General features: G+C 36.2%; 2 protein-coding genes and 1 long non-coding RNA gene across 3 annotated transcripts; 1 reads left to right on the top strand and 2 right to left on the bottom strand.

Annotated features, from left to right (window-relative positions):
• Positions 1-2,069: 2,069 nt before the first annotated feature.
• LOC147287402 (uncharacterized) lies at positions 2,070-2,549 on the bottom strand. Its single transcript, XR_015121697.1, has 2 exons — positions 2,457-2,549; positions 2,070-2,374 (listed from the first exon to the last, which is right to left on the bottom strand). It is a non-coding gene; the product is annotated as an uncharacterized LOC147287402 (long non-coding RNA).
• A 721-nt stretch (positions 2,550-3,270) lies between these two features.
• LOC147287401 (ABC transporter C family member 8-like) lies at positions 3,271-9,879 on the top strand. The gene is made up of 12 exons (XM_086239810.1): positions 3,271-3,473; positions 4,096-6,053; positions 6,149-6,469; positions 6,561-6,647; positions 6,772-7,392; positions 7,484-7,648; positions 7,757-8,051; positions 8,155-8,369; positions 8,482-8,787; positions 8,948-9,011; positions 9,151-9,390; positions 9,538-9,879. Exons 1-12 carry the CDS (start codon positions 3,446-3,448, stop codon positions 9,636-9,638), a joined length of 4,401 nt encoding a protein of 1,466 aa, XP_086095936.1. The 5' UTR covers positions 3,271-3,445; the 3' UTR covers positions 9,639-9,879.
• A 4,420-nt stretch (positions 9,880-14,299) lies between these two features.
• LOC147287400 (inorganic pyrophosphatase 1-like) lies at positions 14,300-15,996 on the bottom strand. Its single transcript, XM_086239519.1, has 4 exons — positions 15,768-15,996; positions 15,442-15,563; positions 15,139-15,340; positions 14,300-14,860 (listed from the first exon to the last, which is right to left on the bottom strand). Exons 1-4 carry the CDS (start codon positions 15,903-15,905, stop codon positions 14,504-14,506), a joined length of 819 nt encoding a protein of 272 aa, XP_086095645.1. The 5' UTR covers positions 15,906-15,996; the 3' UTR covers positions 14,300-14,503.
• Positions 15,997-16,689: the final 693 nt, after the last annotated feature.

The raw sequence follows: 16,689 nt of genomic DNA, 5'->3' as shown, positions 1-16,689 counted from the left end.
ACAAGTCAAAATGGTTGACTGGTGGATATGTACAAAATCATGCATTGCTCATGAGTGGTGGAACAAGGAAATTAAGCTCAATTCATGGTGGCCATGGTGAACGATTACCAAAGCTAGTGATTGAGACTAAGGACAATCATGGTGGTGGATCACTTGTACGTAGCAGAAGCACTGGCCAGGGCTTTTCAGGATTGCCATGTGCATACCTATAATTACTCCATGCAGCATGATTCTCTGTTGATATTGTATTTGTGTTCAAAACGACATGGTTTCGGATTTATGGCTAAAATTTTTGTGTTTAAAATTTATTTTAGAAAATATATAATTAGATATATAGAGGTATGAAACAACATAATGTTGGACATAAACACTATATATATTAGCATATAAAATTAACTATTAATAAAGAATTTGGACACATGCGACATGATGAGTTGATATATAGGAGCATTCCTTGTGAGAGTATATATAAAGAGTAATGTTGTTGGGACCTTCCCAACTGATCATATGGGCTGACCATATGAGGTGTTAGTTAATATGTACGTTAATTTCGATTGCAGTGTTAATGGAGATGTCATATACAGATCAATTGACATCTCATATGGTCCAGCCCATATAGTTAGTTAGGAAGGTCTCAACAACATTACTCATATATAAAATCATTGGAAACTTGGTTCTCCATATGACCTAGTCATTTAGGTGGTTCTTCCTAATTAGGGCACGTGTGGTTCAAGTTTTAGAAGCTTGAGAATGGAAAAATAATTTAATTCCCAATGTTTGGTAAGTGAAGACATGAAAATAATTTCCTAACTCATGGGAATTTGATGCCCCCAAAAGAGGAAAAATGAATCCTTCCTCTCAGATTGGGTTTGGTTTTCTCTTCCCATGGGAAAACATTGATGTTGTTTAAAGACCATTTTACCAATTTTATTTCATATTCTTTTACAAACCAAACATATGAATGGAAATAAAAAGGTATTTCTTAGTTTACTTTTCAAGCATTACCAAACATAGAAATTAAAATCTTACATACCTTTCCCTCTGAAAATTGTATAGGAATTGATTTCCCAATAATTCAATTCTATAGTTCAAATGGGCCCCAAAAGTATTTGTCCAATAAAATAAGTTACTTGACTAAAATTCTTGAAAAGTGTGTGATATGCTGCGGTATAGATATTTGCTTAAAGAAGAAAAAGTTTCTTATTATATATGTGTTTAACGTGATTATACTCAATGTGATGTTTCTAAAATTACATAAAAGTTTTACTTTCTTTTTCAGGAATTTGAACGTGTAGATTCTATAAATGAGAAAACTTTCTTGCAACAGAGATTATAACGTGACATCACTAACAAAGACTAGGATAGGTCCCAAACCTCAATGTCCCAATTAAGCTAGCCCCTCCTTTTTGTTTGTAATGTCAATCCTGTTACATGAAAGTTTTTCTCCTAATTATACATGTGGCATGACTCGATCTAGGACGATGTTTGCCCACTACAATACCTAAAATTATCTACCTATTACAATGGGTCGATGTTGTAAGACATGGGTTTTGATATGTGTTTTTTTGTTCTTTTGTTTTATAACAAAAAGAAAAAATTAATGCATGATTGGCGTCAGGACCATCTTCAATCCATATACAGTTATCATAACCCTGATTACAAGAAAGAACGTTTTGCTCACAACGTACATAATCAATCAATCAAATTGCCGAGTGAGTGCTTTCACCTCTTCTGCAGAATCTCAAATTGCCGAAAATGGTTTTGATATTGATGTTGAAAAATTGATATTAATTAATTAATAATTGGTGTATAAGTTATATGAACGTTGAAAGTTTTTCATGTTCAGTGAATGTGTTTCACGAAATTAATCATTGTGACAATTGGACAAAAGGGTTAGACCTTAATTTGGTCATATGTGTAGGTAGGCATATATATAAAAACTGAATTAAATACTCAAAGAAAGGAAATGAAAAATGATAGATTTGCACAAAAACAACGACGAGATCGTAGATGGGGAAAGAGAGCGAGAAAAGGAGAGCGGGAGGGATTGAGAAACACGAGATCGCAGATGAACAGAAACAAAAAAGGGCTAAGCCCGTGTTATTTAGCACTGCACTTCAACACAGTGTTATACAAGAAGGGCTAAGCCCGTGTTTTAAGTGGAGCGGGCTTATGTAGTCCCACTTAAACTAATACTGGGTGGTACCAAACACGGAATAACTGTGTTATTTAACACAATACCCTTTACTCCCGTGTAACAAACGGGGCCTAAGTCTTTCCCAAGTAATGTAACATACCTTTTGCAGTTCACCTTCACCATACTGTCCCATAGACTGGAATCTTCTTCCAGCAGAAACCAAACGCTTCCCAAATGCTATAACGAAATAGATATAAACTTTGAATCAAACTCTGAAGAATATATTTGAACATCAATTGCATAATAATTTTATTCTCGCCTGATTTGGCATTGTCTGTCAATGATTCCTCCAACCCGGGGAGCTTGCTAGCTAAAGAATGGGAGGTTGATGTGTCAGCTAGTTTCCAGCCACTGAAAATTTGCCAGTTCTGGGAAGTTTTTTTTTTTTTTTTTTTTTGCTTTTTGGCGGGGGATAATTTCCTATTAATAAAACTTTCTTTTTATTCCATAATCTTTAATCTTAGCCGTCAGATTGAAGTTTCTATGGTGAGTTGATTGAAAAATTATTGGGCGTAACCGATACACCGTAGTGTGGTGTAACAATTTAACGTATAAAGATATTATTTGATGATATATTTATATTAGTAAAGTATAATATTAATAACATTCACTTATATTATAATATTCACTTATATTATAACATGTTAAATTAATTATATCACATTATGGTATATCAATTACACCACATAATAATGTATCGATTATACAAAATAATTTCAGCCCAAATTATTGCATATAGAGGAGAAAAAAAGCAGGTATCATTGTACAGATGATCCAAGTAACGGGCAATCATTTGTCAGCCCAAAATTAAGTTTGGTCCCAATCAACTCAAACTAGGGCCTAGGCCCATTGGTGTGGATTAGTTTGGGCTGTGTATTAGATTGCAATATCCTCTTAAAGCTGACAAAGAGAAGCTATAAATTGCAAAATATTGAGTAAATGAAAACCAAATGGTACGTCTCATCAGTAATGCCAAATTGCTAATGCACCTCTCACTGTTCATTGTCATTGAATGGGTCAAGATCCTCTTCCCATAGACTGTCCATACAATCAAACAAAGGAAATGAAACAAGATGCTTATGACTACTGATGTGATCTGCAGAGACAGTGAATAAGCGCACTAAGGTTTCTGCACAGGCAGAGAGGAAGTTACGTGGCTAGTACTTCTTTCAATGAAGAAGATAATAAATATTGAGATTTGAGCTCTCCTCTCCTACATAGTTTGGAGTGCTTGGCAGAGATACAAGAATGGCTTCCTTGAGGAGTTCAGTACTTGGTAAGTACCCCATATGATCATTTTCTCTCTTTCTTTCTCTTGTGTTTATAGTTGTACAGAAAGCTTCTCAAATGGTGGACTGAAGTTTGTTAAGTTTCAGATGCGTATAGGATGTCTTGATTCCTGTATATGCTATAGGCAGTCCTATACACGAATCAAGTCGTCCTATATGCATCCGGAACTTAACAAAACTCTAGTAGTCCACCAATTAGAAGTTTTCACTATGTTTGAATTAATGCATGTGCACACTATGAATTATATGGTATATATATTTTGTAGTGAATTTGAATTTGATGCTCTTATATTGAAGTAGAATTCAAGATTGTGGTGTTGAATGATCTTCCTCTGTATGGTTTTACGTCTTTGTCTTCTTTCTGCTTGATCATGTGATTCATATACGTCTCTCTATCTGCCTATCTTTTCTTATTTCATGGCAACTTTTCCTTTTATTTTTAATTTTTTTTATATTAGGACCAAATCTTGTTCTTTTTTTTTTTGTATGAATATATAAATATAGCACTTCATGCACTTGTTCAATCTTTTCCAACTTCCCAGTACTGTTCAGCATGCAGTTGTATGATGATTCTGACTGTTTAATTTCCTTGTAATATTGGATATGCAGGGAGTGCTTTCTCATTGATTTGTGATGGAGAACTTGATCTGGGTTCTTACTGCACTCAAAGAACTATCATTCATCTCGTAAATCTGCTCTTCCTCTTTGTTTTTTTCTTATATACGCTTATAGGTTTTATAAGAAAACATCATATTACCAGTCCCACCAGAAGAGACCAGTTCTCTGTAGTTGTCTCAAACTGTTGCGCTCTTACTAGCATTGCATATTTTGCTGCTGGTTTATGGGATCTAATAGCCACACGTGATGAATCTCATAAGTTTGGCCGGTTCGATTACTTTGTCAAAGGACTAGTTTGGATTTCCTTCACAATATCCTTGCTTGTTCAAAGGTCCAAATGGATCAAAATTCTCAACTCTGTTTGGTGGGTGTCCTCCTTTTCATTGGTCTCGGCTCTAAACATTGAAATACTTGTAAGAACCCATAACATTGACATGTTTGATGCAATGACATGGCCAGTGAACCTATTGCTTCTCCTGTGTGCTGTTAGAAACCTCAGTCGCTTTGTTTATCAACAAGCCCAAGATAATAGCCTATCTGAGCCTTTATTAGCCAAAAAGTCTGCTGAAAAGAGCCAGCAAACAGAACTAGAGCATGCCGGTTTCCTTAGCAAATTGACATTTGCTTGGATTAACCCTTTACTCAACTTGGGTTACTCAAAAACATTAGCTCTTGAAGACATCCCTTCTCTGGTTGCCGAAGATGAAGCGGATTTAGCATATCAAAAGTTTACTCAAGCATGGGATTCACTGACAAGGGAGAAGAACTCCAGCAGTACCAGGAACCTGGTTCTAAGGGCCATTGCAAAAGTTTACTTGAAAGAAAATATATGGATTGCCTTCTGTGCATTCCTCAGGACCATTTCAGTTGTAGTTTCTCCTCTTATACTCTATGCTTCTGTAAATTATTCAAATAGTGAGGAGGAAAATCTCAATGAAGGCCTCATTATAGTGGGGTGTCTAATTCTTACCAAGGTGGTTGAATCCTTGAGCCAGAGACATTGGTTTTTTGATGCAAGGAGGTCTGGGATGAGGATGAGGTCAGCCTTGATGGTGGCAGTGTACCAAAAGCAGCTGAAGCTTTCTAGTGTAGGAAGGAGAAGGCACTCAGCTGGGGAGATTGCGAATTACATAGCAGTCGATGCCTATCGAATGGGTGAGTTCCCAAGGTGGTTTCATTCAACTTGGAACTTTGCATTGCAGCTATTTCTTGCCATTGGTGTTCTCTTTGGGGTTCTGGGTCTAGGTGCTCTTCCTGGTTTAATTCCTCTCATCATTTGTGGTCTCCTGAATGTGCCATTTGCAAAGGTACTTCAGAAGTGTCAGTCCCAGTTCATGATAGCTCAAGATGAGAGGCTTAGAGCCACTTCTGAGGTCCTCAACAGTATGAAAATCATTAAGTTACAATCATGGGAAGAGAAATTCAAAAACTTGGTTGATTCCCTTCGTGAAAGAGAATTCAAATGGTTGGCTGAGGCACAATTTAAAAAGGTTTATGGCACTTTGATGTATTGGATGTCACCAACCATCATCTCCTCAGTTATTTTTCTGGGATGTATGCTTTTCAAAAGTGTCCCTCTGAATGCAAGTACCATATTCACAGTTCTAGCTTCATTAAGGAGCATGGGAGAACCTGTCAGAATGATACCAGAGGCTCTTTCAGTAATGATCCAAGTCAAGGTCTCATTTGATCGGCTCAATACTTTTTTACTTGATGATGAGCTAAAAGACAGTGAAATAAGGAAACTTCCATCACAGAAATCAGATGAGAGCTTAAGAATAGAAAGAGGCATGTTCAGCTGGTATCCTGAATCAACAATTCCAACACTGGGAGAAGTGAATTTGGAAGTAAAATGGGAGCAGAAAATTGCAGTCTGTGGACCAGTTGGAGCTGGAAAATCATCACTTTTATGTGCTATTCTTGGAGAGATGCCCAAAATTTCAGGAACTGTGAGTTTAAAAGCAGATGACAAATGTGAAATATATCATGCACTTAGTTTTTGCCACTAATTTCAGTTGCTTACCTTTTTAATGCTTGTAAACAGGTTGATGTATTTGGAACCATAGCCTATGTTTCTCAGACTTCCTGGATACAAAGCGGGACAGTTCGTGATAACATACTCTACGGGAAGCCAATGGACAAGAATAAATATGAGAAGGCCATAAAAGCTTGTGCTTTGGATGAGGACATAAATAGTTTTGACCATGGTGATCTTACTGAAATAGGCCAGAGGGGGATTAATATGAGTGGAGGACAGAAGCAAAGGATTCAGCTGGCCCGAGCTGTCTATAGTGATGCTGACATCTATCTCCTTGATGATCCCTTTAGTGCAGTGGATGCACATACTGCTGCAACTCTATTTCATGTAAGACACAATTTCAAGCATTTTTTGAATCATGGAAACCAAATTTAGTCTCATTATAGAAACATTTACTCAAATTGAATGGATTATGCAGGATTGCGTCATGGATGCTCTAGCAAAGAAAACTGTAATTCTAGTGACTCATCAAGTAGAATTTCTTTCAGAAGTTGATAAAATTCTGGTATATTAGCTTGCATTTGAATTTTATTTGTCATGAAGATTTAAACTGTGTTATTTATGAAACCCAATGAATATTTGGTTAGATAAATAAGACACTTGTGTTTGCAAACTATTTCATTTTCCAGGTAATGGAGGGTGGACAAATTACTCAATCTGGAAGCTATGAGGATCAGTTGACAGCAGGAACAGCATTTGAGCAGCTTGTGAATGCTCATAGAGATGCAGTAACAACATTGGGTACTTCAAATTATCAAAGCCAAGGAGAATCTGATAAGGGAGATATGGTTAGGCCAGAGGAGCCTCATGAGTCTAACCTCACAGGAGATAACAGTGAAGGGGATATTTCATTGAAGGGTGTACCGGGGGTGCAACTAACAGAAGAAGAAGAGAAAGAGATGGGTGATGTTGGATGGAAGCCCTTTTGGGATTATATTTTTGTTTCTAAGGGAACACTTCTTCTATGCTTAGGCATAATAACACAGTCTGGTTTTGTTGGTCTTCAGGCTGCTTCAACTTATTGGCTAGCTCTAGCCATTCAAATTCCTACAATAACCAATGGCATACTCATCGGTGTTTACACAGCAATTTCAACACTTAGTGCTGTCTTTTTGTTTCTAAGATCAACTCTTGCAGCCCATATGGGATTGAAAGCTTCTAGAGCCTTTTACTCTGGTTTCACTGATGCTATCTTTAAGGCTCCCATGCTGTTCTTTGACTCAACCCCTGTTGGGCGGATTTTGACACGAGTAAGTACTAAGTATACTTCATTCTCACCTGAAAACATACATTCAATTACTTATTTCAGAATTCATGTCTCTCATCTTTTGTTTTTGGCAGGCTTCATCAGATTTAAGTATTTTGGATTTTGACATACCTTTCTCCATAGTCTTTGTTGTGTCTGCTGGCATTGAACTGCTGACAATGATTGGAATTATGGCTTCTGTCACATGGCAAATTCTCATTGTAGCCAGTCTAGCCATGGTTGCGGCAAAATATGTTCAGGTGGCTTGGAATTTAAGCTTATTGATTTTCTTCAATCTCTTTCTTTCTTTACCAATGGAATGATGGAACTAGCTTTGTTTCTTTTTTTCTTTTTCTTTTTGTTTCAAGAGCTATTATCTAGCTTCTGCAAGGGAACTAATAAGAATCAATGGAACAACCAAAGCTCCTGTTATGAATTATGCAGCTGAGACATCACTTGGAGTGGTCACTATAAGAGCTTTTAAAATGGTCGACAGATTCTTCCACAACTACCTGAAGTTAGTTGACACAGATGCCAGACTGTTCTTTCATTCTAATGCAACCATGGAGTGGTTAATCATAAGGACAGAAGCACTTCAGAATTTGACCCTTTTCGCCGCTGCTTTTCTCCTTATTTTACTTCCTAAGGGTTTTGTTCCACCAGGTACTTATTACATTACTAGAGCAGTAATCCATGTTTCACACTAAGGAATTTGAGGGTGTTTAAAGGTGTTTAACATTTTGCCTATATTTCTGGATGACTGCAGGGCTTGTGGGGCTTTCTCTTTCTTATGCTTTAACACTAACCGGGACACAGATTTTTGGGACTCGATGGTATTGTAACTTATCAAACTACATTATCTCAGTTGAAAGGATAAAACAATTCATGCAGATTCCACCAGAACCTCCAGCAATTGTGGAGGACAAGAGGCCACCATCTTCATGGCCTACAAAGGGTAGGATAGAGCTGTATTCTCTGAAGGTAATGCATCCAAAATCATACACATGAATCCTATTAGTGTTCCTTGACCACCTTATCATTTGATCATTAAAAATTCTAATCATCACAAATCATTTCTTTTGGTTGGTTATAGATAAAACATCGTCCGAATGCTCCACTAGTTCTCAAAGGAGTTACATGCACATTCAAAGAAGGGACTAGAGTAGGAGTTGTGGGAAGGACAGGAAGCGGGAAAACTACTCTCATAAGTGCTTTGTTTCGTTTAGTAGAGCCTAGCAGTGGTAAAATTATTATAGATGGACTTGACATCTGCTCCATGGGACTGAAAGATTTGAGAATGAAGCTCAGCATCATCCCTCAAGAACCAACTCTTTTCAAGGGTAGCATCCGAACCAACTTGGATCCTCTAGGTCTTTACTCCGATGATGAAATATGGAGGGTGAGCCAACTGACTCCAATTTTGAAAAGGCTTTTCCTGCATGTCTTTTGCATTGTTTCTCAGCAATTTTTACTAATGAAACTCAGTTAGGCATCACTTAGATGTAGTTCTGTTCTGTACTAGACATTGTGGACGATTGTAATGACTTTTTCATCTGTAGGCCCTAGAGAAGTGTCAGCTCAAGGCAACAGTCAGCAGCCTACCTAATCTACTAGACTCATCTGGTGAGTTCATGATGTTTCCTATAAACGAAAGAAACATATCATGCTGACCATTTTGTTTCAGCACCAATTCCATCAAGTCTAATGAGGTTGTGAATTGAATAGATCACATTGCTATATAACTGTGATGATTTTCCAACAGTGAGTGATGAAGGGGAAAATTGGAGTGCCGGGCAACGCCAGCTCTTTTGCCTTGGCAGAGTCCTGCTCAAGAGGAACAGAATTCTAGTTCTTGATGAGGCTACTGCTTCCATTGATTCTGCAACAGATGCCATTCTGCAGAGAATCATCAGGCAGGAATTCGCAGAATGCACGGTGATAACAGTAGCTCACCGAGTTCCAACCGTTATAGATAGTGACATGGTCATGGTCCTCTCCTATGGTATGCTCTTATACAAGACGTCACAAATTCTACCTAACAATATGAACAAGCTGGTGTTACATGCCTATCTATGTAGTGTGGATACTTTGGTATTTAGATATCAAGCCTGTTGCTAATATGTGGTGTGGTATTTGTTTGTATATGCAGGGAAGCTGGTGGAGTATGAAGAACCTTCAAAGCTCCTGGATACCAACTCCTACTTCTCCAAGCTTGTAGCTGAATATTGGTCAAGCTGCAAGAAAAAATGATGCCCAAAATGCCAACCGCCACCATTAATCCATCTAGTTTGAGAGTATAAAAGCCTAAATAATGTTGGTAATGCTTAAATTTTTTGTAAAGACTTAAACAATTAGATCATTACTACTTATAGTAACTTGTATAATAGTTAAGAAACTATTTGATTGGAAATTTTCTTTTAGAATTGTATTAGTCTGATGAAAAACTTGTGGTCAGTATAAAATGGAAGGATAGGCCTTCAAGTTTACATGATGAGGTGAGTAATAAAACAAAAGAAAGAGGAAGAGAGTTTGGAAACTTTGCTGGACACATAAAGAAGCTTGTATTGGCAGTTTGGCACTGTAAAATCCAACATCCTTACAAATGGTGTATGAGCTTGTATGAAGCAATAAGAAAATAAGATAAAGTTTATGAAAGTTAACTTTTACTACATATACATCATACAGCATCTCCAAAAGTACATGTTTATAGTCTTTTGAGTCTAAATTAATTTCTCTATAAGGTCACTAATTCCTTCAACTTCTAAATATCCATTATTGGTTTGCATGTCTAAGTATGTAAGCCTCGGATTGATTAAGAGTTAGCATGAGTTCAATTCCAGAGAGAATTCTAATGGACAGAGTTGAGCAAACACTACCTATTTGTGGGAACCAATAAATCCATGACATCTAGCTCAATATCTAGACTAAACCATCATAGAGAGAGAGAGAGAGAGAGAGAGAGAGAGAGAGAGAGAGGACCAAAAATTTAACAGAAAATCAACATGTTGATGTAATTATAAAAAGAAGAATCTGTTAGAGCCTTGAGCACTATCAAAATTAGGAAGAAAGGACATGAAAAAAAAAACGCATATCAAAATTTATTTGGCAAAAGAACTGTTGATTAAATGAAATCATCTATGAAAACAGTAACATCAAGCAGTTAAGAAAATAAGAAAACAATTTGTAAATGATATGAGATAGATTGGGCCCAGAAATCTTCAATCAAATACAGAGGAGAGTCAATAAACTTTTCATAAAAGATGACCCGATTCAATGTAAAAAAAAAAAAAAAAAGGCCTAATCAAATGTTGAATTGCTGACAGATACATATATAACCAATCCCAGCAATCTAGGACACAGTCCCCACCACCACATTAATTTGTTGCATGCACGCAGCTAGCACTTAGAAGAGTATATAGCTAGCTACTTTTCATATTCAAAGATCATGCATTTTAAGAGTGTCCACTGCTTTTGAAGAAAGCACTTTTCTCCACTATTTATCATGTTCATGTATGTTCTATATCCTTGAAGCAAATCGATAGCAACAAAATATATGATTGACGTATTAGGCGATGCATGCCTAACCCATGCCATTCTGCAATACATGCTGCAAAAGCTGACTACCACTTACTATTTGTAATTTGTGTCAATTCAATTCATGATTCTGTTGTCATGGAATAGGACTTTTAGCTACATATCCTGCTTTCAAGGCCAAACTTCGTTTTTGGTTCATGGCATTTGTACCAAGCTCCATGATCATTGCAATGTCATCTGCATTAGTTTTATAACGGTTGTAATTTGAGGGCAACATCTTTAATTAATTCTATCAATTTGTTCAATAAAAATAGCATGTGATGTGTATGAATAGAGTATTTTAATATGTTTAACTTTATTGTCACCATCTAAAATATATTTATTTGTATGTGTCGCATCTTATTTTCATCAACAAATTGACGATATTAAAGATGTGTTCTTAAATCACATTTGTTAAGAAACTATGAAAATAAAATTTACACAAATGAAACCAGAGTGACCAAAACCAACCAACCTGCTTTTCTTTTATAAAGGCAAATCATCAGTGAACTAACGCATCACTTTTCCTGAGTAATTTTTCTCTACAAAAGAAAAGAGGCATATATAATAGTTCAATCATTTGCAGGGAAAGAGCAGTAAATAACAATTAGCTGACAGCCTGACATATATAGTAGCGACAGTGGAGACATAGTGGATGAAGATTGAATATATCTTTGAAGAAAAGGATCCAAATCTAGTGTGAATTAAAGGAAGCATTTTGGGCTACCCTCGACTCTACTTTTGACTGTATTCTTCAAGTTAGTGGATTAAGGTGGATATATATATATATATATATATATACATATACAGTTTTTCTCTAGGCCAGATGTGTCCGTAATTTTTTTTTTTTTTTTGCAGATTTTCGTCACCGAGCGCTCGGCAGTGCATTTTTTATAACTCGACACCGCTTCTTCCACTGATTTTTAGGGTATTTTTCCGACGTTCACCCTATACCCTCTTAGGGTGTAGAATGGGGCTTGTGGCGCCCAAAATTTCAGAGTTAAAATCTAACATAAAGCTGACCAACTAGTGCCGAATGCTTGGGAGAAAAAGAAAATGGCACTGCCGAGCGCTCGATACTGGAAATCCGTGAAAAAAGAATTGCAGGTGTTCACCCTAGAGAAGGACTGTATATATATATTATATTCACTTGTTTGATATATATATTGTTGACTTATTTTGTAACAATTTGAACCTTTTAAGTTAAGTGCTTGCTTAAAATGACATTAGATATGTAGTTTCTGGAAGGCTATAAATTAGTCAGAAAGCTAGGGTTGAAATCTAAAACTTATTCTCACTAATTCCACCATTTTTGTGGAGATTGGAAGGAATACATTTGAAATATCAAATTCTTATAATCAGTCCATCTTTTTTTTCTTTTCCTTTTTCTTTTTTAAGTTAGAAGTATATTTCTTGAATTCATTAGGGGTGGGCACGGTACGGTATGGGACGGTATGAGCCCCATACCGATACCATACTAAAATTTTTATTCGGTACGATATCGGTACGGTATGGACATTTTTAAAACTGATACCATACCATACTAGTGTTCTATAAATTCGGTATGGTTCGGTATGGTTTCGGTATGTGCCAATATTTTAAACTTTTTTTATTTGTGGTCTAAAAACAACATTTAACAACCAAAAAGACATACTCTCAATCTTTTGCATTTTTATTCTTACATATTAATTATCAATCATTTACTAGTAATTGTCTAACTCTAACCTAATATTCTTACATATTAAGTTAGTTAATTTTTTTACCCAAATGTCGCTGGGGAGTGGGGAATACTAGAATAGAGGATTGAGAATTCGTTGTGGGCAAGTCTACTATAGTCTATAGACTTGCCCAAATAGCCACTAATATGACGACACCTAATTAAAAGAATATTAAATAATTAAATTAAATATAATTCGGTACGGTACGGTATATTACGGTATTGAAAGTTTCATACCGATATCATACCGATTTTGAATTGGTACGGTACAGTATCGGTACGGTATGTAATCAGTATTGTTTTTCGGCACAAAATTGACATTGTATGGAACGGTACGGGTTCGGTTTCGGTATTTCGGTTTCAAATGCCCACCCCTAGAATTCACATTGAATTTCGTTATGTAACATATCTAATCCAATCCTAAGCACTAAAAAAGGCCCATGTGTTTATAATCTCCACATATAAGATGAAACTGCATGTAAATGAGAATGTTATTTTGATTCATATTGTTAACTGCTTAACAGTTTTAAGCTTTTGGGTGTACTTCAGTGATTTGTCTAACACATTCTTCATTATTATTATCATAAGAAGTAGTAATTTCAAAGCAAATTTTAAGTGCGAGAAAATTGCACAATGTTGCCAGCCATATCTCATAATTTTTTTTGTTTTTTTTTTAAATGGAGTTTGTTTCTTTGTTGTCTTTTACAAGGTCTGTATGTGACAACAATCCCTGTCAGCTGAGGTTGTTCTCACCTTAGGTAAGTTGCCTTCCCTTATTAAAATTCTGATTTACCACACGTTTTGCATATACATGCATCATACCTAATAAGACTTCAAAGCACTCCATTTAAGTTTGAATGGTGTTCTGTTTTTTATTTTCTTTCACCTACGAAAGACCTGGAAGAGCTTTCAACAAACTTGGCAGCCAATTTGTGTAGTCTATTCCTCTAATGTTTCTTGAATATTCTTTACATAAAAATAGAACAAATTAAACATTCTGGAGCCGCAAAATTTTTTATGGATTAAATACAAAAATGGTCCATAAACTTTACACTGATTCTCAAATTGGTCATCTAACTATAAAAAGTGTCAATTTGATCTACAAATTTTCTAAGTTGTACCAAAGCAGTACAAACGTTAACTTTTATTCGAAAGTTAAAGAATTTGTCACATGAAAATGTGATGAATGGACTAAAATGCCCCTAAAAATATGGTCACTTGTTGTGCACATGACAAGTTTCCGTTAAATTTTTTGATGAAAGTTAACGTTTGTACTGCTTTGATACAATTTGAAAAGTTCGTGGACCAAATTAACACTTTTTATAGTTATTAAATCAAATTGAAATTCACTGTAAAGTTCGTAGACTAAAAAAAAATTTATGGCTGATAATTGCACTCCTCATGTGTGAGTCGGTAAGTGCATTGATGAGTATAAAAATATTCGTATAAATATTGTTTTGTGATTGAAGATGAACCTACTCCATGGCAGATTGGCAGCAACAAATTTTGTGAGTAAACCTCCCCACAAGAAGATTAAACAAAAGGACCCTTGTTAGCCTGTGTGTAAACTATACTTGGCCTATTTAAGATTTTTTTTTTTGGGACCATTTAAGAATTGGAATCCGCAACAAACCATTTCACCCTTTGTTTTTTCTCAAGGAAATATATATTGATCCAATATTCTTGATCAATGAGCAATCAAAAACTTAGAGACCTTGTTTCTAAACCAGAAAAACAAGCAGGGGTACAAGGGTTTTCTGACACTTAATTTGCTAGCATCAGTTCAACCACTTGAAGATAGATACATACACACACACCACATCCACTATTGCTGAACAGGGAGAGCTTGAGGCAAGGCCTCATGAGCAGAAACAGAAATTGTCTGCAACTTGCAATCAGTGGAAATAAACTGAGCATTTTCTTCTATGGAGATTTTGTTGATGAGGTTTAGCAGAATGTGCTCAAGCTCTTCTCCATCAGTCCACTCATGGATGTCAGCCTTGATAAGCAGTGGGTTCTTGCAGATCAGATCATAAAGTGGGAAATTCTTCCTTGGCATTACAAAATCTCCTTCCTTGAGCTTCAAGCTTGGGCAGTAATCACCACTTCCATCACCAAGATAGATGATCTTTTTCTTCCCTTCAGTGGATACAGAGGCTTGGATTCTTTCAATGATCACACTCTGTATTTAATTAGTGCAAAAGAAAATTAACTTCATGATTTTGTAAAAGTTTATTAATATTGACTATTTAAGAAATGCTGATGAAATAATCATCACAGATAAGAAATAGTGACCTCATGTCAAATCCTTGATTATGACATTCAAGATTGGACAACAATTCAAGGATGTCCATAAAATAAAGCAAAACTAATTGAAAATGTTTCAAGCCCTTTGGACCCAATTCAACAGATCGAAGTTGGTGTCTTGATTGGCAACTTTAAAAAAATGAAATAATATACCTTGCACATGTTGGGAGGGCAGAGGCTGCAGCCATGAGGGGATTTGGTGAAATCATGGTAAGGCAAAATCCTAAGCCTTCCTTCTTCATCAACATAGCTTGGGTTAGTGTTGATCTCTGAGAAATATTCCTCTAGCCCAAGATGCTTCAAAATTGTCTCAATGAAAAAGAGATTTGCATCACTAACAACCCTCAAATCACACCTGCACCACCCATAATAAAAAACCCACCAGAAAATCAATTAATTATATTCTCCAAAAATTATAAAAAAAGTTTGGAGGAGGGGGGTTCACAATTCACATACCCCAAAGCATGGGCTGCTTTAATGGCTGGCACCACTCTAGGATGAATTGGAGTCCTTTTCAGTACCTCTACAATGTCTTCAATGGTTTTTCCTTGTGAATGAAGCTCCTTCATCATCCTATCCTGCAAAATTTTGTCAAAGAAGAAACACATATTGAGATTTGAGGCTTATGAAACCATATATTATACATAGTAAAAAGGAACTATATCTGTAACGAAAAATTATGTTTTCGTAACACTACGTCAGCATGTCACATTATGAAAATTTCCCATAATGAGGTATGTGAAAACATGGAACATATGTGATGAAATTCAAAGCTTAATTACCATGAGAGAGTTCCATGGCATGGTGGGGAGGAGTTGATTGAACAAGTCGGTTGCACCCAACTCGTCGACAACCCAGTTGTCGCTGTCACAGTCAATAATGGTCTTGTCGAAGTCAAAAACCACCACAGTACCTGCCATTTCTACTAAGAAAAGATGCAAAAACTCAATGACCCAGAAATAGATTCTTCGTGAACTATTGACAAGAAGCACAAAAACTGTCTTGGTTGCAAGTGACCATATAGAGGGGTGGTATTTATAGTGACCCAAGTGTGTGAATTTTGTGAATCTGAAGCTGCTGGGCGGTTACCAATTGGGATTTGGATTCCAAGGGAATATTACATGAATAAAGAGAGATTTGTGGTAAGTTGGGGAGAGAACCGTACAATTGTCTAGAATATGTTAGGTGGATAATGGGGTTGTGGCCGTTGGATTGGATGACTTTGAGGTGGGTGTGAGATCGGACGGAGAAGAGAATAGGGGGTTGATGGGATAAAACGCGGGAATAAGAGAATATTCGAGAGGAATTGAATTCTTTTGGCTTGCTGGATACCATTGAAACGCACTTTTTACCACTAACCCAAGGAATATGCCGGGTATGGTTCAAATCAGTTGATATCTTATTCCTATTTGCCTTTTTTGTGGCTGCTAAAGTGCTACACTTTAGGGTGTGTCACACTTCACATTAGGTGCGTTTTGGTTTTGGGTTTATCTTTAACAGTAATGTTAATTTAAATCTCAAATGATGTGTTAGTATTTTATTTATTATAAAATAAATGAGAGAATGAACAATGTATGAACAAGTAACATTCTGTCAAATCATTTGGGATCCTTAACACTTCTCCTATTTTTAATTAGTCTGTCAAATATAAATTAATTCATAATGATCATAATGGGCATCATCTTTGGTACCCATGTGATTAAT

This window comes from Dryas octopetala, chromosome 4 (genome assembly GCF_963921425.1).
Source record: "Dryas octopetala chromosome 4, drDryOcto1.1, whole genome shotgun sequence".
Lineage (NCBI taxonomy): Eukaryota > Viridiplantae > Streptophyta > Magnoliopsida > Rosales > Rosaceae > Dryas > Dryas octopetala.
Note: the sequence above shows the minus strand (reverse complement) of the source record. Positions and strands in the feature narration are given on the sequence as shown.

What these genes read in the sequence shown, in the direction of transcription:
- LOC147287401 (XM_086239810.1), top strand. Translation starts at nt 3,446, where the DNA reads ATGGCTTCCTTGAGGAGTTCAGTACTTG. An exon ending in TAAGGGTTTTGTTCCACCAG is followed by an intron (nt 8,052 to 8,154) that starts GTACTTATTACA and finishes GGATGACTGCAG; the next exon opens with GGCTTGTGGGGCTTTCTCTT. An exon ending in TAGAGCTGTATTCTCTGAAG is followed by an intron (nt 8,370 to 8,481) that starts GTAATGCATCCA and finishes GGTTGGTTATAG; the next exon opens with ATAAAACATCGTCCGAATGC.
- LOC147287400 (XM_086239519.1), bottom strand. Translation starts at nt 15,905, where the DNA reads ATGGCAGGTACTGTGGTGGTTTTTGACTTCGACAAGACCATTATTGAC. An exon ending in AAAGCAGCCCATGCTTTGGG is followed by an intron (nt 15,341 to 15,441) that starts GTATGTGAATTG and finishes TGGGTGGTGCAG; the next exon opens with GTGTGATTTGAGGGTTGTTA. An exon ending in GCCCTCCCAACATGTGCAAG is followed by an intron (nt 14,861 to 15,138) that starts GTATATTATTTC and finishes AATTAAATACAG; the next exon opens with AGTGTGATCATTGAAAGAAT.